The sequence below is a fragment of the Lithobates pipiens genome, unplaced genomic scaffold (genome assembly GCF_037356315.1).
Source record: "Lithobates pipiens isolate NorthernLeopardFrog02 unplaced genomic scaffold, aLitPip1_a1.2 Scaffold_23, whole genome shotgun sequence".
NCBI lineage: Eukaryota > Metazoa > Chordata > Amphibia > Anura > Ranidae > Lithobates > Lithobates pipiens.
Window position 1 is genome coordinate 277,370,954 of NW_027507785.1, and position 24,592 is coordinate 277,395,545.

The window sequence follows — 24,592 nt, forward strand, 5'->3', positions numbered from 1 at the left end:
AAAACCAAAATGGAGTTTTAAAATACATTTAAAAAAAATTTTTTTTTAATTTTTAATATCAAGAATTTAAATGAATATGAATGTATTTTTGGTCATCATCTGTCCCTTTTTTGGCCGACAGGCTGCTTTCACATGGAGCAGGTTTTAAAGCACCTTTGCGTTAAAAACAGCGCAAGAAAAGCTCAAGAAAAAAATGCCTCCCTTTAACTTCTATGCATGTCTTCACACTGGTCTGTTTGTGTTAAAAATCCTGCCTACCGCATTTTTGGTGCATATTTGGTCAGTAAAAAAAAAAAAAAAAAAAAAAAACGTACCTCCCAATTGAAAACATAGCAAAAAAACACACCAGTGTTGCGTTTTTGAGTCACATGACCTATGAAAAATGCACTGTAAACCTGCGGCAAAATTCAGTGTCGAATATACATTTCACACAAAATTATATATATATAGCGATATGAAAGTATTTCCAGACACTTACAAAAGTACTGAGCTGCAGTCCTGGATTTCAAGGACTCTTTTGGCTTAGCAGCTGATGCAACAACTGTGTTCCACTGATTCAAAAGCTGAAATACAAGATTCATCAAACTAAGTGGACTAGTCTCAGATCATACTGTGTACAATACAACACAGATACATTTACAAAATTCCTTCTTAAATCCTATGCTGATGAAAACATTTTTGCAAACATTCCAACAGGTGCTAATCAACATTTACCAACCCTTCTGATGTGAACATTCCTCCTTTGGGGCAAAAGTATATCATTTAGCCTAAAATATTTACTTCAATTGCAGATTAAGCAATGCATCCTCCTCCAATATCTGCTGAGGCACACACTGCCACCATGTATCTTCATTACATTTCCACTTTCTTCCCTTATTCCTGCAAAATGAAGGTTCAGTCCTAAGCATGTCTCTCCCTCCGATTCCTGCTTTGTTGTAGAGGTTATGCTCTACAGCTAAATTTGTAATGGGTTTTGAATAAATCTGCATTATCTACCACCGTTTTTAGCTTTTATTCCCCAGATAGATAATGAAGGTTTTTAAAATAATTATCATCATCTTCCATATACCGAGCTGAAAATATATTTGCCCTTGCATGTCCCTCCAAAATCAGAAGCCAAACCTCCCTGTGTCGATGGGCTTGTGTTCATGCTAGAGGGGTTTTTCATTCCCCAACAAGTCTATAGGAATGCAAAACCTGCTTGAAGTAGGTCAACCACTGGTCAGAAGGAGGTCAACTGCCAGTCAGGTGCACCTGCCATTGAATTCTGAAGGATTTCAAACTGATGCCATTGACACAAACCCATCAAGTCCATCTGCATAGACAGGGACAGACTTCAGCAGGACTCCAGGATTTTGAATCTGTATTAAATTAAATCTGTCATGAGCACTGGGCCTGTCATTGTGGATTTCCTTCTGACAATGCTAGCGTTCTGGCTGTTATGCACACACATCAGATTTTCTGCAGAATTTTTCCTTCAGATTTACCAAAACCATATAATATGAGGTCAAACCTTAGGCGTTTCAATTTGTTTGCAATCAGGCAGGCCCTTGCACTACATGGTTTTGGTAAATCTGAAGGAAAAAAAATAATAAAATCAGCAGAAAATTGGATAGTGTGTATGGGGCTTGACTTTAATACTTTGAATTACTGACAAAAAAAAAACAAATCTTCAGGCCCAGGTCAGGGACTCGAGGTATTGAGGCCAAAGTTCAGCAAGAAGCAAGAAAAACCAGCTAGCTACAGCTGCAAATAATTAATTAGGGTTGTAGCTCCTTCCCTTTTAGGCTGGATTCACATATGTGCGAATTGGATGCGCATCCATTTCACATGACATGAGAGTGTGCCCGAGAGGCGGCCACAGTCCATATTCCAAAAGGGTTATGGGTGTCTTTGGGTCCTATTCAGGTGCAAATTCAGGCAAAAGTTTGGACCCGATTTGCACCTAAACTGGTGAACAAGCACACACCGCACCCCATGCTGTGAGCAGCGGTCACACATGTGAACCTGGCCTTAAAAAGGAAGTGTAAAATTGTTCAATAATCATGGGGGGGAGGATACTAAAACTGGAGCACACAGAACCTGGTGCAGCTGTGCATAGTAACCAGATTCTAACTTCAGCTTCAATTAAGCTTTAACAATAAAACCTAAAAGCCGATTGGTTACTATGCACAGCTGCACCAGACCCTGTACGCCAGTTTTAGTAAATCTCCCCCATGGTGTTGATTTGTTATTCACCCATGTTCCACCACCCTAAAATACCTTGCATGTGGCTAAATACTGGCCACACTATTAAAAGTTACAAGGACTATCGCTCACCTCTACTACTTTATGGGTAATGTCTGTGCTTACTCTTGACCAGAAACGTGTCCTTAAATATACACGAAACTCTGCACTCTACAAGAGTCTCCATCTAAGAACATGTAGACAAAAGGGGCCCACATTCCCCTGAACATTAGTATTGCGGTGCTTTGTTTTGAGGTTTCAGTCAATGCATGGTTTGCCCACATAAAAAAGTGAACCTGTGCCCAGACTATGCACATTAAACTATTACATATTCTCAACAAGCAGTAAAAGCACTTTGAAAAACAAACCCTCATTTGTCTCTTTAACAATGGCCATTGTTGAAAAATTAATCTTCAAATTTCACAAAGGCACTAAAATGAGCAGTATCTTAAAAGAGAAATACAGGGTTTACATTTTTTTTTTTTTTTTTAAGAATCATACTTGCTTAGCTGGATGCAGCAGCAGACTGATGCTGCATCTGTCCCCTGTCATCTCCAACAATGAGATCTGAGGGATCAAACCCTGCTGATCGATCATTTCTCAGGGCTGCCTGAGCAAAGAGCTGGTGACTGTCAGCCACAGCTCTCTGCTCTGCCCCACGCCCCCCACTCACTGGAGCGCTGGGCTGTGGAGGGCGCAGGAGCAGCCAAGCTTAGGCAATCAGCGGCTTGCTTAGAGGCTGAGCCGGGTGTCAGTCCAGGCATGTGGGCAGATCCAGACCATATGGTCACGATCTTGCCCAAGCCTGGACCGGCTCTGTGACGTCAGCCAATAGCGGGCTTCAGCAAACATGCTTTGGCTGTACTTTAAAGGAATGTCTTGTTTTAAAAGTTTTTTTTTACCACTTGTTAAGAATATGTAAATACTAAATTGTCCATAATCTGAACACAGGTCCACTTTAAATATATCTTTCATTACTTTTATGACTTTTCCACACTATTCTATATTGAAAGCATATAAACTGCTTTGGTTTATTGTTATTCCCATTTGAAACATTTAAGAATTTGTTCTTCACAGCTGTATGGTTTACATTAAACTAACAATTTATTTTTCTGTTACATTAAGATATATCTAAATCATGTACATATGTTTGTGATGTGCCAATCATATTATTTAAATTAAGCATTATTTATACAGCAATTATGTATATTTTCAAACCCTTTGCATTGTGTAATTTTGTATCTGATTAATTATTGTTAATAAAGAGACTTTCAGTATATATCTTTTTTGCATGAGCGTCCATAATTTAGGTAAGTACACTGCCCTCTATATAGCATAGTGGGAATCCAGTGTGCTGGTTGAGTTATCACATTCTCCCACAAGTCAGGCCATACAGCACACATCACATCCATATTGCAGGTCAGCATTTCTCAACTGGGGTCCTCCAGAGGTTGCTAGTTCCTTAAATAATGAGCAATTTCTGCCTCTAAAATGAGTAATCAACACCACAAATCATTTTAGATATTTGTAAAAGGGGCATTCGTTTAACTGTCCACCAATGTAAGGGGAGGCATTCTTCCAACTGATCACCAATGCAAGGGGTGGGGTGGAGGGACATTCTTCCCACTGACCACTAATGCAAGAAATATTCTTCCCACTGACCACTAATGTAAGTGAAGGCATTCTTCTAACTGCTCATCAATGTAAGGAGGAGGTGGCATTCCTCCCACTGATCACCAATGTAAGGGTGGGGCATTCTTCCTACTGGCCACCAATGTAAATGGGCCATTCTTCTCATGGGCCACCAATGTAAGAAGCGTTCTTTCCACTGACCACCAACATAAAGGAGACATTCTTTCCACTAACCACCAATGTTAAGGTGGGCATTCCTCCCACTGACCACCACACTAATGTACTGCAAGTTGTAGATTATATTAGTAATATTAACAGGGGTTCCCTGAAAGCTGAAATTGAAGAATTCCTGTATTAAAGGCCGCTGTAGGTGGTGGTACAGGTTCCACAATTTCATTTAGCAGAATCTATCATTTTATCCAGCATCATAAACAATATCATATGTATTCAATCTGCTTATGGCCACTAACTCTGCATTTGTTTTTCTTACGCATGACCAGGGTTCTTAAGACAAATATATGTAATTGTTTCCTCTTATGTCATAGAATTGTATTTACAGCTGTTTGTATCAACAGGCTTTGCGTGTTTCAAGTCTGTAAGCATTTTCTCTTTGTGTTTCCACTGCTGTAACCTTGCCTCTGTTTGTTTGCCAGGTAAACAGAGGGAGCGTTAAATGCGATTAAATTATACCCATCAGTCATAGTTTCCTGTGGATAATACTGTAAGAGAGCAGTGTGGTTTAGAAATACCTGTTCAGCCCAGCCTTGAGTCCTGCAGTTTATGTGATCAAACTGAGATAGGGGTTTTAGGGAAAGGTGCAGTCCCATCCTTGTTTCTATTGTCTTACGTGTGACAATGGAATCCTATTGAAGAAAATAAACAAAACCAAGGTCATAGAATTCAGGTTCCTTGAATCTAAGAAACATATAGATTAGAACCACATATTTTTATCTGAGATAAATGGTAGGTGGATACACCAGGTACCACATTAGAAAGCAAAAACTGACTAACTTTAAAAGAAAACTCCAATTGCTTTACAGTAGTGGAAATTTTCCTTTTCTGATACAGATGTCCAATGCTATTGATTGCTGAGGATTTTACATTGACTCGGGCTGGAATTAGGAGTTAAGCAACTACTGAGGACTATGTAATCCTATATATTTTCACAAGAGGATCCATCCTAAGGAAAACAGGAATGAGCACTATTCACCTAACCAGTTTTTTCAGCCAAACCTGCTTACACCTAAGCTGTCAGAGGATATATAGGACGCTGCTACTGTGCTGGTTTAACAATGATACTAATGCCGCATACACACGATCGGAATTCTCGTCGGAAAAAACTCTGATGGTTTTCCAGACGGAATTTTGATAGAATTCCGCTTAACCTGTCTTGCCTACACACGGTCACACCAAATTCCAATCGTTTAAAGGAAGTTCAATAGCCAGTAGTCCATAGCTTCCATCTCGTAGTTGAATCTGAGCATGCGTGATTTTTGGCGTGTCGGAATTGCATACACACTATCAGAATTTCCGTCTGGAAAATTGAGAACATGCTATTAATTTTTGGCTGGAGGAAATTCGGACAGCTAAATTCCGATGGAGCATACACATGGTCGCATTTTCCGATGAAAAGCTCCGTCTTTTCCTGGCCGGAATTCCGTGTGTGTACGCGGCATAACACTTATGTCCAACGTACACTGTAGAAGCAATATCACTCTGAAGTATTGATGTATAGCTATGAAGTGAAAAGGACACGTCATCTACATGCATTATATATGAAAATTCTGTCAGTGAAGAGAGGACCTTGATATTGCTGCTAGGTTTTACGAGCTACAAACTACACTACTATCATCTAGATAATTTACACGGATGGAGGATGCCATCGCGGAGAGTAGAACTTTTACCTTTTTGCAAAAGAGAGAAAAGTATAATCAAAGCTATTTTTGCCCTACTTCTCCTGGTCGATCACAGGAGTGCAGTTTGTTCAGTACTCCTTGGATACGTTTTCAGCTGACAGTGCATGGGGTAAAGTCACTCAGCCATTCTAGGCTCTGGATCAATCCTGACTTTATTGGTCGGGATCCACCCAGACACCTGGCTCAGCCTCTCAGGAAGCCACTGAGAGCTTGAGCCAACTGTTCCCACCCCCTTCACAGCCCAGCATTCCAGGGAGCGCTGAAGGGGCAGAGCAAAGAGCTGTGACTGACAGTCACCAGCTCTCTGCTCACTGAAGACTGAGAATTGAGCGATTAGCAGTGTTTGGATTGCTCAGTTCCCAGTCTTAGAAGCAGCAGGGGACAGATGCCGCATAGGAGCAATGTTGCATCCACCTAGGTCAGTGATGGCGAACCTTGGCACTCCAGATGTTTTGGAACTACTATGTTCAACTATACTGTACAGTTCATGAGCATCATGGGAAATGTAGTGCCAAAACATCTGGGGTGTCAAAGGTTCGTCATCACTGACCTAGGTGATCATTTATTTATTTTTAACCTGAACTTCTCTTAGCTAAGTGGATCCTGACTTTTGAACTGTACCATAGAGTTTGTGGTCTATGTGGAATGGTATGAATATAAATCCCTTTTTGGGGGCCACCAAAGAATTAATGATATCATACGGTAATAGTGGTTGTTTACCATTGTCCAGTCTCAATGTAACTATATATTAGGTGCCCATACTATCAGATTAAGGTTATACCTTGAATACTCATTTTTACTTTAGGATCACAAGATTGGTCAATGTAAAAGTTATACAATATAAGGCATTTTTTTTGTCCTTTGGGATATTGCCACTGGATAGCTTTATATATATTATGGCATCTACAGTGAATATAAAAAGTCTACACACCTGTTAAAATATCAGGTTTCTGTAATAAAAATAAAATAATAATAATAATAATGATAAAAATACAAAATATCATTTCAGAACTTTTTCCACCTTTAATGTGACAAAGAAGAGGTAAAAATAAAATAATGTGGTTGCATAACTGGGGATGTAGCTGTGTTTAGAATTAAGCAATCACATTCAAACTCATGATAAATAGGAGTCAGTACATACCTGCCATCATTGAATGTGCCTCTGATTAACCCCAAATAAAGTTCAGCTGTTCTAGTAGGTCTTTCCTGACATTTTCTTAGTCATATCCTACAGCAAAAGCCATGGTCCACAGAGAGCTTCCAAAGCATCAGAGGAATCTCATTGTTAAAAGGTATCAGTCAGGAGAAATTATTTCCAAGGCATTAGATATACCATGGAACATAGTGAAGACAGTCATCATCAAGTGGAGAAAATATGGCACAGCGGTGACATTACCAAGAACTGGACGTCCCTCCAAAATTGATGAGAAGGCGAGAAGAAAACTGGTCAGGGAGGCCGCCAAGAGGCCTACAGCAACTTTAAAAGAGCTGCAGGAATATCTGGCAAGTACTGGCTGTGTGGTACATGTGACAACAATCTCCCCTATTCTTCATATGTCTGGGCTTTGGGGTAGAGTGGCAAGATGGAAGCCTTTTCTTATGAAGAAAAACATCCAAGCCCAGCTAAATTTTGCAAAAACACATCTGAAGTCTCACAAAAGCATGTGGGAAAATGTGTTATGGTCTGATGAAACCAAGGTTGAACTTTTTGGTCACAATTCATTCATAATTCCAAAAGATATGTTTGGCACAAAAACAACACTGCACATCACCAAGAGAACATCATACCCACTGTGAAGCATTGTGGTGGCAGCATCATGCTTTGGGGATGTTTTTCTTCACCTGGAAACGGGGCCTTAATCAAGGTAGAGGGAATTATGAACAGTTCCAAATACCAGTCAATATTGGCACAAAACCTTCAGGCTTCTGCTAGAAAGCTGAACATGAAGAGCAACTTCATATTTTAGCATGATAATGATCCAAAGCATACATCCAAATCAACAAAGGAATGGCTTCACCAGAAGAAGATTAAAGTTTTGGAATGGCCCAGCCAGAGCCCAGACCTGAATCCCATTGAAAATCTGTGGGGCGATCTGAAGAGGGCTGTGCACAGGAGATGCCCTCACAATCTGACAGATTTGGAGTGTTTTTTTCGCAAAGAAGAGCGGGCAAATATTGCCAAGTCAAGATGTGCAATGCTGATAGACTCATACCCAAAAAGACTGAGTGCTGGAATAAAATCAAAAGATGCTTCAACAAACTATTAGGTTAAGGGTGTGCACACTTATGCAACCATATTCATTTTATTTTTACTTCCCTCCACCTAAAAGATTTCAGTTTGTTATTCAACTGAGTTGTACAGTTTATAGGTCTCATTAAAAAAAAAAAAAGGTGGAAAAGGTTATTCATCTTTGTCTATTTTATTTTTTATTTATTTTTTATGAGCACATAGTACAAGTTAGATGTCTGTTGAACAGTTCAAATCAGGAAAGTGCAATTTTTCTTCAACTTTATTCACATGTGGTTGTTAGGAGTTATCTGCTGGGTACCTATAAAGGATGTAGGCATGCATTTTAATAAGCATTCTCTATGGTGTTTTAATAGCTTTGTGTACAATAAAATGTCTTAGAAAGAATACAGCTCTTTGTACACATTTTCTTTATATAAAAGTTTATTACTATACCGATAAGGGTTTTGTGTGAGTCTGGTGTAGACTATTTTAGACACATCTTTCTCTTTGAGTGTTTCTACAGTTACAGTTATGTAAAACAAACATCTCTGATACAATTTTAGAAGCACTCTGGCCTTGTGTGGGGAGAGTGCTCTGGGACTGAAGTGGTTAATAGTTCACTTACCTGCACACCTGTATCAGAAAGGTCCAAGAACTGGAGTTGTTTAAAAACAAACAGGAATTTGAGCCCCACATCTGTGATTCCGGGGTTACCTATAATAGAAATATGAAAAAACATGGGCTGCTACTGTAAACCTCTTTCTGAAAATGTAAAGTTCCTGTCCGTCTCCGGCTTTTCAATTTACCGAGCCACTGACCCCCAACAAGCATGTAGCCAGTGAAATTATTAAAACTAACCCCTGAGCTGCCTGGCTGTCATGCTGGAACAGCATGACAGCCAGGAAACTATAATTTTCAGAAGGGAAGGTTAGCAGTGGCAGCCTCCCTCCACATGTCTCACAGTAGAGGTTTTCTTTAAGTATAGTCATAGTGTCAAATGAACCACTTCAATACCTTAGGGCGTCATATGATGTCCTTGACTTTGTGTGGGGATATCTGAATGATGCCTGCAGCTACAGGCATCATTCAGATATCATTCTTTCCAGCTGGCGAATCTGTGCATGATAAGAATGATCATAGCGCTTGATCATTCTTATAGGCGACGGGAGGGGACCCCCCCCCTCCCACCGCCATCCGATGCTTCTCCCGGCTCTCCCGTGCCATTGGTGGCCCAGAGAAAGAATCGGCTGGCGCCGGATGACGATGATAGAGATTTTCGATGAACCAGATGGTCACCAGTCATTTCTATGACTGTCGGAGGCCCGGGCGCGACGTTATCACTTCACGTCCAGGTTCCCGGATGTAAACAAAGCCGCGATCGCGGCTGTCAGCAAAAGATTGGTGATTCTGACCCCCTCCCCCCCTCGATCTCATGCTTTCCAGCCTGGAGGAGAGATGTGGGGTCTTATTGACCCTGCATCTCTCCATAAAGAGGACCAGTTAACAATAGATACCTATTACAAGGGATGTTTACATTCTTTGTAATAGGAATAAAAGTGATAAAAAAAAAAAAGGGGAAGGGTAAAAAAGACATTTTAAATTTAAAAACGCCCCTGGTAGCTCGCGTTCAAAAGCAAACACATGCATAAGCCCCGTCCACATATGTAAACGCTGTTTAAACCACACATGTGAGGTATCACAGCGTGCATTAGAGCGTGTACAACAACTCTAGCACTAGCTCTGTAACTCTAAACTGGTAACCTGTAAAAATGTTCAAACTTCGCCTATGGAGATTTTTAAGTACCGAAGTTTGGTGCCATTCCATGAGTGTGCACAATTTTAAAGCGTGACATGTTAGCTATTTACTTGGCGTAACATAATCTTTCACATTATACAAAAAAAATAAAAATTGGGCTAACTTTACTGTTTTGTTATTTTTTTTAATTCATGAAACCATTTTTTTTTTTTAATAAAAAAAAAGGATGTTTGAATAATGATTGCGCAAATACCGTGCAAGATAAAAAGTTGCAATGACTGCTATTTTATTCCCTAGGGATCTGCTAAAAAAATAAATAAATAATAATAAAAAAAAAAGTTTAGGGGTTCTGAGTAATTTTCTAGCAAAAAAAAATTATGATTTTTACATGTAGGAGAGAACCGGCAGAATAGGCCCGGTATTGAAGTGGTTAAATAGGTAGCCTATATAAAATTCAAATATCTCTGTGAGTAATGAGATTTGCTGTTGGCAATGTACATCTTGCCAAATAAAGATGCAAATATAAAACTGTAAGAATAGACTTACAAGAAAGATCCATCAGTGTCAGGCTTCCCAGTCCCCTGTGTAGGATCCTCACTGGAGCCGTCATTTTCCTGATCCCAGCATCGGACAGGCAATTATCCCTTAGGTAGAGCTCTCTCAAGCTGCATAGAGAGCAAAACAAGCTACATAGTATAATGTCAGATATACACAGAAAACAATGGGTACTCAAGAACAGTATACATAAAAATAAAAAAAATACACACACTTTTTACATTTTTAATACAACTCCTAGCCAAACCCCAACACCCGACCCTTTCTTTGTTCAAGCCCCAAAACGTAACCCTTGAATGAACATGTATATATTGCAGCCTACCAATTAGATGTGGTGGCTGCATTTGTTTTCTTTGTTTTTGCTTTTTTTCACCCCTTTGTTTTCACCTGGTGATCGGTTTAGTAACACACCTCCTGTATAATGCCCTATACACACGGTCGGACTTTCCAACAGAAAAAGTGCGCTCGGATCGGGTTGTCGGAAAATCCGACCGTGTGTGGGCTCCATTGGACTTTTTCCATCAGAATTTCCGACACACAAAGTTTGAGAGCTGGATCGAAAATTTTCTGACAACAAATTCCAAGCGTTTAAATTCCGGCGGACAAAGTGCCACACATGGGAAACAGAGGAACGCCGCGCTTGACAAAAGAATTTAAACAAAAAACTAAAAAAAGAAGCAGCAACCCAAATGTTATACTACATTTGGCATAAGAGAAAAAAGGAGTGGGTTGCGCTACAAAAAATAACTAAACTAAAACAATTTAAAAATTATACCCATGTGAAACAACTCACAAAAAAGTTTGAACTTAGTGGTGTATTTGTCGCATGCCAGAAAGGAATTAGAATGCGACAAAAAAGGACTATCTAATAAAGATAGAAAATACTAAGTCAGTAAGAATAACAGATACTTCTTAGTGTGGTTATACAAAGAATACCCTTAATAGGAGTGAATAATCCAATAAATGTGGAATAATGCAAACAAAACTCTGCTAACAAAACCCAAACGTATAAAAAGAATATATTACACCAATGATACCTAAAAATTGAAATCGTATTGGGTATCAGAAAGTATATGTGGTGAAAAAATAAAAATACCTTAAGTAATATTCATATAAGGTGAACCTGCAAAAAACAATATAACATCCAAAAATCTGTTGTCTTGAAACAATAGTGAAACAATGTGACATCCAATGGTCCGTTATCTCATAACATTAGTGAAACATGAATATGGAAATTGTTTGAGAACATAATGAGAATGGAACAGTGTTCAAAAAGTCCATATACAGTCTCTATTTGCAAGGTTTCCCACAGTGAAGTAGTGACAGTAGAAATATCCAACACGAACGTGACTTGTGCTCAGCCTCCACCAATGATATTATTGCCGCTTACCAGAAACGAATGGTTCCTTATTACAGAGAACCATATAAAGCAGTTGACTGATTCCCCAGTCCAGGGTCTACACGGATGAAATGTAAGGGACTTCAGAGCCCGCTCGTCTCTCGATACACTCCCGTTCGTGGATTTACATAAAAGGCAATGAGACTCACAATAGTGTAAAACCCAAATATAACTTTAATCGAACGTAAGAGACAAAATGCGCACTTACAGAAATGAAGATTAAAACGATCGTTACAGCAAAACCGAGCCGGCCGGTCTCGGTTAGCGCCCGTTACACCGAAAACATACAACACGAGATGGTGGCGTCAGGACGTCGCTCCTCCTCCCTACGCGTTTCGTCACGATAGGACGTGGTCACGGGGTACAGGCGGCGTCCTGACGCACCGCTTATATAATACAAACATTAAACCATGCCTCGGTTTGACCCCGAGGCCGAGACAGAAAACGCCATATTGGTTTAGGGAAATTAACAATGACTAGTGCTGCCAGGAGCGGCCACCACATGAATTACATGGATTTAGCACGCCAAGGTTAGGGAAAGATAAAATATAAGTTGAGACTCCATAATTCTACTGAAGAGAATATAACCCAAAATATACATTTAATAAAAGATATAAAAATGTAAAGATAATTTTTGCCCATAAATATATGGCAAAAACAAAATTCCTATAGTATAAATGTGGCCGCCCCGGGAAGGATTTCATAAGGAAAAACCCAAAAGGGGCAACATTTAAACTAAATAAAACAAGTGAGCAGATAATTTAACCACATGTGTATTCTGCTCAATTCCAAGGGCCAAACCATACCTGTACAGCTCTTATAAAACAGTTTTGAGCTACAAACAACTCTAATGCCCATATAGAAAAAATGATAAATAAAAAATAAAATATAAAAAAGAGAAAAATTATTTGTATGTAATACATCCATAATTACGTCCTAGTCACGGAACCATAAATATATGTATAGACAATACTAACGTACATAACATCAGGATATAAAGACCTGAAAGGGCCCCTTAAATAAATTTGGCCACATAAAAATATCCAACCTAAAAATGTAAATATATCTTATATTGAATAAGTGGCCATAACAAGATTAAAATTAAGTTGCACTATGTCGATAATTACAACAAGGTAAACTGGACGATAAACCAAATTCCGCCCAAGGGCTAAGAACTATATGCAACATAGAGCCATACATGACTCCCAAAATTGATACCCAAGTTCAAAAATTCAAAAAACTAAAATATAAAAATTATAAAAATTAAATTGGAATGACGGAATCATCTTTAATAAACAGGGGGGGTAAAAGGTACACAATATTTAAGAGTTGTCAATAAAACAATTGACGTCGACATCAATATTCAACCCAAAAGGGGTGTAGCTCTTTAATTTGTGTACCCAGGCCATCTCCAACCTGGAGATACTACGGACCAAGCAACTACCTCTCCAGTTTGGCCTGTATTTGTCTATGCCAAGAAAAAGAGTATCTGAAGGATCCCTATTATGAACAGATAGATAATGTTTGGAGACTGAATGTTTAGTAAACCCTTTCCTGATGTTGCTTATGTGCTCATTAATCCGGACCTGAAGAGGTCTTTTGGTCCGGCCCACATATTGTAGGCCGCACGGACATTGGAGCAAATAAACAACACCTGTAGTGGAACAGGTGATAAAGGAATCTATAGAGAAAGTTTTGGAGGTACAGGTAGACGAAAAACTAGTAGTTCTTCTCGTAGTACATTTGTTAAGCTGGCACACCTGACATCTTCTACATTGATAGTACCCCTTTAGCTCCGAGAACAGATTTGTTTTCTCCCTCGGGGGGTTTACAACGTTAGGGGCCAGTTTGTCTCTAAGGTTAGGTACACCTTTAAAGACAACCTTTGGTTTGTCAGGTAAGATGGCACCTAAAACCCTATCATTCTTTAAGATGTGCCAATATTTATTCATAATGTTCTTTACGCTAAAATGTTGGCGCGAGAAGGTAGTAATAAAAGGACATCTGTAAGAACCAACATCCCCCCGATTGTTCTTTCTGGCCTCCAATAAGTCTCCACGGTTGGTGCCAATAACCTGGCCTAAAGCATCCTTAAGGAATTCAGGATTATACCCCTTATCCAGAAACCTCTTAGTGAGGACATCCGCTTGTGTCAAAAAGGTACTATCCTCTGAACAATTGCGTTTAATTCTGAGGTATTGGCTTTTTGGAACTGAGTTAAGCCATGATTTGTGATGGCAGCTGTCTCGGGGTATGTAAGTGTTTCTGTCTGTAGGTTTAAAGTAGGTGGAGGTGATAAACCTATCTTCTTTAGCAGAAATGACCAGATCCAAAAAATGAATTTGTTCTAAACTCGCTTCATAACTGAAATGTATCCCTCTGTCATTAGTATTCAAGAAGTCCATATACTCAGAGAGGGCAGGTAGGTCACCATCCCAAAAGGAGAAGGACGTCATCTATATATCGAACCCAGAGGATAACCTCTGACCTGGGTTCGGCATAGATGACGTCCTCCTCCCACTGGGCCATAAAGAGGTTAGCCAAGCTGGGGGCATATTTAGCCCCCATTGCAACTCCCTTATCCTGACGATAAAAATGTCCGTCAAACCAAAAAAAATTATGTGTTGCTGCATAATTTAAAAGAACCATAATAAAATCAATCTGCTCCTGTGGGAGATTAGACCCCCTTTCAAGGAAACAACGAACAGCCTCTAGACCCAGATTATGAGGTATCACGGTGTAAAGTGAGGTGACGTCGGCTGTTACCAGCCACATCCCTACTTTTGGTTTATACTGAGACAAAAGATTAATGACATCCCTTGTATCCTTCAAATAGGAAGGAATAGAGCGTACTAGGGGTTGAAGATAAAAATCAATGTACTTGCCCACCCGGGACGTAACTGAGTCAATTCCACTCACGATAGGGCGACCCGGGGGGCAAGAAACATTTTTATGTATCTTTGGTAAGTAATACATAATCGGTACTCTAGGAGCACGAGGCACCAAAAAAGCTTTTTCCTTCCTATTTAAAATCGAGTTGGCAAAACCCATACTAACAATATATTCCAACTCCTTCCTGTACTTTTCGTTGGGATTATAATGTAGTGGAGTGTAAGTGGTGGTGTCCCCTAAAATGCGACGCATCTCTATCAAATAGTCATCCTTATTTAAAACGACAATCCCCCCTCCCTTGTCAGCTGGACGGATGACTAAGTTCTGATTGGTACAGAGGGATTCAATGCCCTTGTCTATGCTCTCCTTGTTTTTCACCTGTCGAACCCGCATAGCCTCTAGATCTCTAAGAGCAAGATCCCTGAACACCTTTAAAGATGGAGCTAATTGTCCTGGCGGGTTGAATGTAGAAGCATTCGCGAGGCCAGAATGAGTAAAGGTAGATAATAGGGCTCTAGGTGGATTATATGAATTAGAGGCCATGTACCGCTGTACATTGAGTTTGCGTACATATTTTTGCAAATCCATGTAAGTTTGAAATTTGTTAATGTTATGAACAGGGGCAAATTTTAAGCCCCTATCCAAAACATCCACTTCCAAACTTGTTAATACATGGGAACTTAGATTAAAAATACCTGTGCCCGCTATGTCCTTGCTCTTTTTGGACTTCCTGCGCCTCCCCCCTCTAGTTCCTCTCGGAGCTCGACTATTCTTTTTACTCCTTGACCGGTTTTGGGAAAACCCCAATTTTGTTGTGGGTATACCATGGTATTTCTGGGATCCTGATGACCCACCTGTTCAAAACCGGAATGCCCACTATTAATGTGGCCATTGTTTTGTGGTCCCAAAGGAGGGTCGCAGAAACCCTCGTTAGAATCCACATGATCTCTCAATGGAAAATACTGGTTACCGTATATACTGGAATGTTGTAATCCGGTACCAAATTACTATCATAATGTATTACCCGTTGGTCACCAAAGTGACCGGATGGGCCATAGTTATAAACAGAAGACTGTGTTGGACCATAACCCTGATCAGAAGGATAGTTATGCCCTGATACAAAGTTATCCGCATACCTCAAATTGGGGTTGGAGACTTGTCCCCTAGGGGTACCTTGACTACGCCCCCGACCTCGATTGCGTTGGGGACACCTCGGTTGACCTTGTCCGGAAGGTCTACCCATCGGAGCCCCGTTATAGGGACCTGTTGGCCCCCTATTTTGATTGTAGTAAAAAGGGGGACCTACTCCTCCTCTACCAGTGTTAGAAGAAGAAGAAGGGCGAGCCCCTCTTCCCCTCTGATTGGATGGTCGTGTAACACCATTTGGGGAGCTATTTTGGCCCCCCCCTGGAACAATTGGAAGATAAGGTGGACCCAAATATTGATTAGCCCCAAGGTTGGAACCAAATGGTGCTACTTCCATAGCGACATTGGTACCGTCCCCCTTTTCCGCCAATAGTTTCTTTTGCCATTCGAAGACCAATAACGACTCGTAGTCGCCCAAATCTCTATTATATTTCTTTTTCTTTTTGATTTTTTGATCCTTTTCTTCCTTTTCTAAAATCTTAAGTAGATTTTTAGATCTCTCTATGTATTCCTCTCCAGCACTAAATGGAGTCAATTTATCCTTGATGGATTTGATCTCATCATCCAATCTAGTTAATTTGAATTGCTTCCTATCGATCAAAAATCTAAGTAAATTAACACCTGCTTCGTTAAAATACTTGTACCAACCCTCAAGGTCGGTTTCCCCTTTCTGGGGGCTCACCTCCCAACGCAAACTGCGTGGTACCATATGATTTTTTATATATGTCTCCAAAAAGACTATGTCCCATTTGGTGTGCATTTCTGAAACAATCACATTTTTCAGTCTCACAAATAAACCACCCAAATTATCACCATTTTTGAAAGGTTCAAAAACGCCATCGGAGTCAAAGACTCTCGTGGCTCTAAATTCGAAAACGTCCATGTGATCCCTTTAGGGAAAAACAAAAACAGCAGCAGCAATCAGTATAAGAACAGTAATGGGAAACAGAGGAACGCCGCGCTTGACAAAAGAATTTAAACAAAAAACTAAAAAAAGAAGCAGCAACCCAAATGTTATACTACATTTGGCATAAGAGAAAAAAGGAGTGGGTTGCGCTACAAAAAATAACTAAACTAAAACAATTTAAAAATTATACCCATGTGAAACAACTCACAAAAAAGTTTGAACTTAGTGGTGTATTTGTCGCATGCCAGAAAGGAATTAGAATGCGACAAAAAAGGACTATCTAATAAAGATAGAAAATACTAAGTCAGTAAGAATAACAGATACTTCTTAGTGTGCTTATACAAAGAATACCCTTAATAGGAGTGAATAATCCAATAAATGTGGAATAATGCAAACAAAACTCTGCTAACAAAACCCAAACGTATAAAAAGAATATATTACACCAATGATACCTAAAAATTGAAATCGTATTGGGTATCAGAAACCCCTTTTGGGTTTTTCCTTATGAAATCCTTCCCGGGGCGGCCACATTTATACTATAGGAATTTTGTTTTTGCCATATATTTATGGGCAAAAATTATCTTTACATTTTTATATCTTTTATTAAATGTATATTTTGGGTTATATTCTCTTCAGTAGAATTATGGAGTCTCAACTTATATTTTATCTTTCCCTAACCTTGGCGTGCTAAATCCATGTAATTCATGTGGTGGCCGCTCCTGGCAGCACTAGTCATTGTTAATTTCCCTAAACCAATATGGCGTTTTCTGTCTCGGCCTCGGGGTCAAACCGAGGCATGGTTTAATGTTTGTATTATATAAGCGGTGCGTCAGGACGCCGCCCGTACCCCGTGACCACGTCCTATCGTGACGAAACGCGTAGGGAGGAGGAGCGACGTCCTGACGCCACCATCTCGTGTTGTATGTTTTCGGTGTAACGGGCGCTAACCGAGACCGGCCGGCTCGGTTTTGCTGTAACGATCGTTTTAATCTTCATTTCTGTAAGTGCGCATTTTGTCTCTTACGTTCGATTAAAGTTATATTTGGGTTTTACACTATTGTGAGTCTCATTGCCTTTTATGTAAATCCACGAACGGGAGTGTATCGAGAGACGAGCGGGCTCTGAAGTCCCTTACATTTCATCCGTGTAGACCCTGGACTGGGGAATCAGTCAACTGCTTTATATGGTTCTCTGTAATAAGGAACCATTCGTTTCTGGTAAGCGGCAATAATATCATTGGTGGAGGCTGAGCACAAGTCACGTTCGTGTTGGATATTTCTACTGTCACTACTTCACTGTGGGAAACCTTGCAAATAGAGACTGTATATGGACTTTTTGAACACTGTTCCATTCTCATTATGTTCTCAAACAATTTCCATATTCATGTTTCACTAATGTTATGAGATAACGGACCATTGGATGTCACATTGTTTCACTATTGTTTCAAGACAACAGATTTTTGGATGTTATATTGTTTTTTGCAGGTTCACCTTATATGAATATTACTTAAGGTATTTTTATTTTTTCACCACATATACTTTCTGATACCCAATACGATTTCAATTTTTAGGTATCATTGGTGTAATATATTCTTTTTATACGTTTGGGTTTTGTTAGCAGAGTTTTGTTTGCATTATTCCACATTTATTGGATTATTCACTCCTATTAAGGGTATTCTTTGTATAACCACACTAAGAAGTATCTGTTATTCTTACTGACTTAGCATTTTCTATCTTTATTAGATAGTCCTTTTTTGTCGCATTCTAATTCCTTTCTGGCATGCGACAAATACACCACTAAGTTCAAACTTTTTTGTGAGTTGTTTCACATGGGTATAATTTTTAAATTGTTTTAGTTTAGTTATTTTTTGTAGCGCAACCCACTCCTTTTTTCTCTAAAGTGCCACACATGCTCAGAATAAATTGAGACCACAGCTCTTGGCTACTGGCCCATTTATAGTCCCGACGTACGAGTTGTACGTCACCTCGTTAAGAACGATCGGATTTTCCGAGAACTTTGTCCAAACGTGTGTATGCAAGACAAGTTTGGTACAAAATTCATCTGAAAAAAATCTGATGGATTTTGCTGTCAGAATGCCCGACCGTGTGGGTGGGGCATTAGAGTACCTACACTCTGAATGAAGGGAGCATATAATGCCTTTGGGCAGCAGCATTGTCAGTCTAAGGCAGGGTAGGCAACCTTTGAGAGGTGGAGATCCACTTAAGCAACTTTTTTTTTTTTTTACTAAATGAACTAGCAAGGCCTCAATAAAACAGAATAGCATAAAGAAAACATAGAAATATAATAAAAATAAATAAATAAACCCTTAGCCTACCTTAAGGGCCCATTTACACTAGAAACTGCATGTGAATCTCATGCAGTTCTGTGCAGTGCAAATCACTTTTGGGAGAGGAACTGCAACTGGATTGTATGGTACTTTTGTACCATGTGATTCAGAGCAGGCAAATACACTACCTGTGTGACCTGTATTTGGGGTGTCATTAACTTTGCACTGACACCAACTGCAGTTCGCAAGGGCAGTGCGGTAAACTGGCACGGAACACGCCACATTCTGATATGAATGGGTCCTAAAAGGTAGAAATGTAGCTTCAGTGATAAACTGTTGGTCACTCCCACAAGTCTGATGCAGGAGTATGTAGGGCAGTGTACAGAGGTCAGTAGTTTGTATGGTAGCGTACAGAGGTCAGAGGGGCAGAATATAAAATCATTAGGGCAGAGGACAGAGTTCAGAGGTAAGTAGTAACACAGCTCAAGGTCAGTCGAATGTAAGCAGAGGTCAGATGTACATAAGACACAGTGCAGCAGTCAGTGGTGTTTAACAAGCAGCTGCCCGTTTCCTACTCTCAGGCAGCTGCCACTACAATGCAAAATAAATGCTGATGTCTAGCAGGTACACACATGTACATTATAGGCAGCAGCAGCCTTCTATAATAATGCCAGTCTCCCTGAGGACCTGTGATTACAGCCTCCTGGCAGCGAGCCCCTACAGCTTTTTCACCTCCAGTTACCTGCTTTGCGAGATGTGCCCCATTAGACCCTCCTGTGGCTTCCCTAGCACAGATACCTCTCCCATTCCCATACAGCCCCTTTCTCACTACTTTTCCCAGCTCGACTTTACAAATTGTAAATCACCGCTGTGATTTCTGAGGTGGCAGACTTGGGCAGGTTTTGGCACCATGTCAGGTTGTGATCTACCTGTCAGATGGTGGCGATCGACGGGTTGCCGACCTCGGTCTAGAGGGAGAACATGTTAGATGTACTAGCCGATTTGGATACACTAACAAATTAAAGCCAAGCTCCAGCTAATATTTTTTAAGCAGTTGCAGCAACAGTTTTCTTCTTTTTGAGATAAAGGTTTTACATAAATAAAAGCGGACCATCGTATGCACACCTATCAACGTTATACGGTTTGTCTCATCCCTCAAACTGCTATATCTGAGGGACAGCTTGTTCTGTTGAAAAATAAAAAAATACTTTCTGGCCAGATCACCAGATACAAATAATGGAAAGAAAGACTAAAAAAAAAAAAAAAAAAAAAAAAAGAAAAAAAAGGAACGCAGCCATCATATCCAAGTATTGGTAAGCTGCAATATAATATAATAAAAGGTTTGCTTTTGGCTTTAATATCGCTTTAACCCTAACTGAACGCTGAAAATGAAACCTAACATGTATTCACATTTATACAGCCAAAACTATTTATTTGTCCAGTGAGCGGCCACATGTCACACCTGAGCAGCTCTCTGAACACCCATGTCCCATTATTCATTGGGACTCCTCTGATAGTGGTGGGCGCTAACAATTACAATATTGACAGCATACCTTTTTTTCCCCCTCATGAGGCAAGTATTCTGCACTATGTTTAGGCTGCCAATCACTTAAAGAGATAACACACATTATACTTACCTGCTCTGTTGCAGTGGTTTTGCACAGAGTAGCCCAGATCCCCCTCTTCTCAGGTCCCTCTTCTGTGCTCCTCTCTCCTATTTGGTGCCACCACAGCAAGCAGCTTGCAATGGGGGCACCTGAGCCGAGTCACAGCTCTGTGTGTCCATTCAGAAACGGAGCCCTGCCCCCTCTCTCCCGTGATTGGCTAGCTGACTTTGATTGACAGCAGTGGAAGCCAATGGTGCTGTGTCTCAGCCAATCAGGAAGTGGACACTCGTGGACATTGGTTGACAGAGAAAGACCTCAGGTAAGTATTAGGGGGGCTGATACACACAGAAGGCTTTTTATCTTAATGCATAGAATGCATTAAGATGAAAAACCTTCTGCCTTTACAACCCCTTTAATGAGATGGGGCATCTTCATAAAAGGATGTGCCCACTGAAAACCGGATGGTAGAGTGGCTCTTGTGAAACATCTCCATAAAAGTTCTACAACTTGTTGCTGTGCACAATATGTAAAGTAATGGCAGCTGGTATTGAGAGCCAGAAAAGCCTTTCCTGCGGCCTGTGATATGATCGGATCCCAGCGCCAGTGTAGAGGAGGGACAGCCAACAACAGATGCACCATAGTGAGCCTATAGGTGACGTCCTCACCCAGGCTCTGCAGTTGTAATCGTTGCCTCTCCTCTACATTGAAACCAGAGCTGGAACCTCATCATGTGACCGGACCAGAGTGACTTCAGCATCTTTCAACATCTTTACTTTCACAGGGTAGTTAGAATAGTGGTGGGAGTAGGTTTAGGCTTAGTTAGGATTTGACTGAACATATTCCTTTTTGTGACATATTGAAGGTCTCATTTTAGAAGACAGGCTGCAAATATTAAATATTTGCTGGAAAATGGAACAGATTAGGTTTCAGTAAAACAAGGAAATACCAAGGGTACATACTCTAAGTTCAGTGATTCTTTTAGTCCTGGATGGAAGTCTCAATTAAGTAATGCTGTAATCATGTCTACATACCTGTTCATAGTGTCAGAGGTAATATGTTGTAGCAATTCATGATCATCCCCTAATTTACAACATGACAAGTCCAAACTGCATAGATCTCGAAATGATTTAATCTCTTCCAACTTCTCGGACACTAGGAGGTACCTGTACACATCAAAATTAGTTATACTATTAGATTTGTATAACTTACCCCCTCCATTTAATATAAAGAGAGAGGGCGAAAAAACAAAACAAAAAATAAAACACAATTAAGTGATAATGGGATCCCCATTTGAAAAGTCAAGTTTAAGCACAGTGGATGAAGAAGAGCTAGACACAGTGGGGTTGGTTTACTAAAGGCAGACTATTCACTTTGCAAGCACAGTTCCTTCAGAGTTTAGTAAATGCCGCCTTCCATCGTCCAATCATATCAAAGCAAAAATGCTGTTCTTTTTCATTTCCTTTCACGTGATTGGGTATTCTTTATAAAGTGAAGCGTTACCTTATTTACCAAGCTCTGGTGCAACTGCAAAGTCTTTACTACTGGGGTGTCAAACTCGATTTCATTGTGGGGCGCATCAGCATTATGGTTGCATTCAAACATTCAAAGGGCTGGTTGTATCTGTAAGACTAGATGTCCAGAGCACCCCCACCCCCTACATCAGATGTCACGCCCCCACCTCTTACATCACAGTGCACCCCCCCCCTTACCATGTGCTGCTGGGAAAAAGCTGGAGGTGGAGCTGGAAGCAGAAAGTGCAGGGTCTGGTGGAGGACCAAAGGAGGGCTGGAGTCTGCTGAATGCTGAGGCCAGGGGAGATGGAGACTAGAAGGTGCAGCAGCTGCACAAAGAGGCACAAGATCTGTAGGAGGAATTCTGTCCTCTCTGCTGCCGACTGCGGAGACAGGGGGATGGGGGAAGCCACAGCTGCAGGAGAGGTGAGAGGGCCACATGAAATGACCTGGGAGGGCCGGATTCGGCCCACGGGCCTTGTGTTTGACTCATGTGCTTTAGTAAATCAACTCCAGTAGGTTTGGAATAGAATTTAGAATAATCATGGAGAGACCAGAATCACAGAGGTGGTTCGTAATCGGGTCCCTGGCCCTTTGTGTCCCATCCCATCTGCTATAACGCAACTGGAGTTTAATTTGCTTATATTTTGCATCCCTTGGTCCTTCCTCCCACACTCCTCCCATTATGAACATGCTAATGAAAATTATCAAAATGTCTTGATGGGTGAGGATATTGTTAAATTTAATACGCGACATGTATACTATGACTGTATATAATTCCTTTGCAGAAGACGTTGTGATGTTCTATATTGTATGGTATGTTTTGTTACCTCACAAACAAAAGATTTGCCAGCACACTTGCTGACCAACCTGAAAAACAACCAAATTGTCCCCGTGTAACAGTTTACATTAAAAGCAGTGTTTTGTTTGCACACATTTGCAAATACATATGTTTAAGCCCACGGCCAAGGGACCTCTGTATATACTGTGGTCCCAACTCTAAATTTCCAGAGCTTATTAGGGGGAGCACATAGAAGAATGGATAGATTAAAAGAGCAGGTATGCCTGGAGGGCATCTTAGGACAGGTTACCACCTGTCACATTTCTGCTCATATGAAATAAGGCCTTAAGTAGATTCAATTTATATTCTTAAGCAGTCTAATGCCAAGCTATATTTTTTTTCATGACTTTTAAAAATTTCTAATAAAAATATATTTAGGTTAGGGTTGCACCAATACCGTTTTGTATCGTTAAGTACCGATACTTTCGGTCACGTAGTCATGGATACTTTGTGGTACAATTTGTGTCCATACAAAATGAATGGGCTTGAGCCCATTCAATCTGAATTGCACTGCAAAGAAACACATGCAATTTGAACAGGAATGCGGTGCGGGTCCTATCTGAAATTGCATGCGGTTTCCCCCACCGCTCCTGTATGTGTGAACCCAGTATAGAACGGGAAGCGCCATCTAGTGCAGCAATGAACAGTTTATTACAAATGTTATAACAACTCGCATTAAAAAGTACATATTTCGTCCAATCCAAATCTGCATAGTGTCCTTTTCCCACGATGAAAAAAAAAAAAAAAAAGAAACACCAAAACATGGCCGTTGGGAGGTGCTCACATGGCTGGACAAGATGTTCCAGGACCCCTGTGGGTATATGGCGAAAGTAATGTCAACTAGGGGCAGACTGCCTATTCATCTCCTTCATCCCTGTAAGCACCCCCAGTGGCCGTGGTTTGCCATCATCGGCGGGGCGGGTTCTAGAGATTGAAACTTTCTAATACAATATATAAAATACAGCACAATACAGTACAACACTGCAAAACACAAATGTCTTTAAACCTATAAATACACTGCTTTCCAATCACCCCAGAGGAAGACATACTTGCCCCGCAGACACAGTGAAGACAGCATCAGATCCCCGTAGGCCTCGGTAAATTTACGAAGGGCCACAAGGCCGCTGTGTGGTTTGGAGAACTGTTGCCTGGACTCTGCAGCAGTGAACAGCCTCTCTGCAATCTGTTCAGGAAAACCCAGCAAGGAGTCAACATGCTGAATGTTATCAGCAATGAGATCCAGAGTCAAGGTGAAGAGAGACTTTGCAGAATAACGCAAGCTGCCCTCCTCTGTGTATGTGAAGATAAATGGCTTTTCTTTGGGTTTACAGTTATCTTCTTCCTTCACACATAGCTCCACAGAGAAACCTTTAGAGAACAGGCGAGGGGGACAAGAATTCACATTTGAGGGCTGTGAACCTGCCAAGAACAGCCGACCCTTCTCACGCACGTAGACAGGTCCCATGTCTCCATTGTTCTGTGATTCTGAGGACCTAAACATAATCTGGAAATGAAGAAGACAAAGGATTAGGACCTTTATCATAACTTTGGTTATAATCCGGTTATATACTTCAGTTTACCATTTGCACTCTGCCTCCCATACAATATTGATTTTTCAGATGTATGCAGCACTTTAAAGTATATGGAACCATTATATCAGTCCCTGTCACCTTAAGAGCTTGCAATC

The 24,592-nt window shown here is 40.5% G+C and overlaps 1 protein-coding gene across 2 annotated transcripts in view; it reads right to left on the reverse strand.

The window, feature by feature from the left end:
* The window catches only part of LRRC42 (leucine rich repeat containing 42), a 33,018-nt gene that overhangs the window by 3,128 nt on the left and 5,298 nt on the right, over window positions 1-24,592 (reverse strand). For both annotated transcript variants that reach the window (XM_077453287.1, XM_077453288.1), the window contains exons 2-7: window positions 23,955-24,409; window positions 21,585-21,716; window positions 10,307-10,425; window positions 8,630-8,718; window positions 4,608-4,721; window positions 479-563 (exon numbers count right to left, since the gene is read on the reverse strand). In XM_077453287.1, the coding sequence (XP_077309413.1) occupies window positions 479-563; window positions 4,608-4,721; window positions 8,630-8,718; window positions 10,307-10,425; window positions 21,585-21,716; window positions 23,955-24,406 (991 nt within the window). In that variant the 5' untranslated portion in view covers window positions 24,407-24,409. The remainder of the gene's footprint in view (window positions 1-478; window positions 564-4,607; window positions 4,722-8,629; window positions 8,719-10,306; window positions 10,426-21,584; window positions 21,717-23,954; window positions 24,410-24,592) is intronic.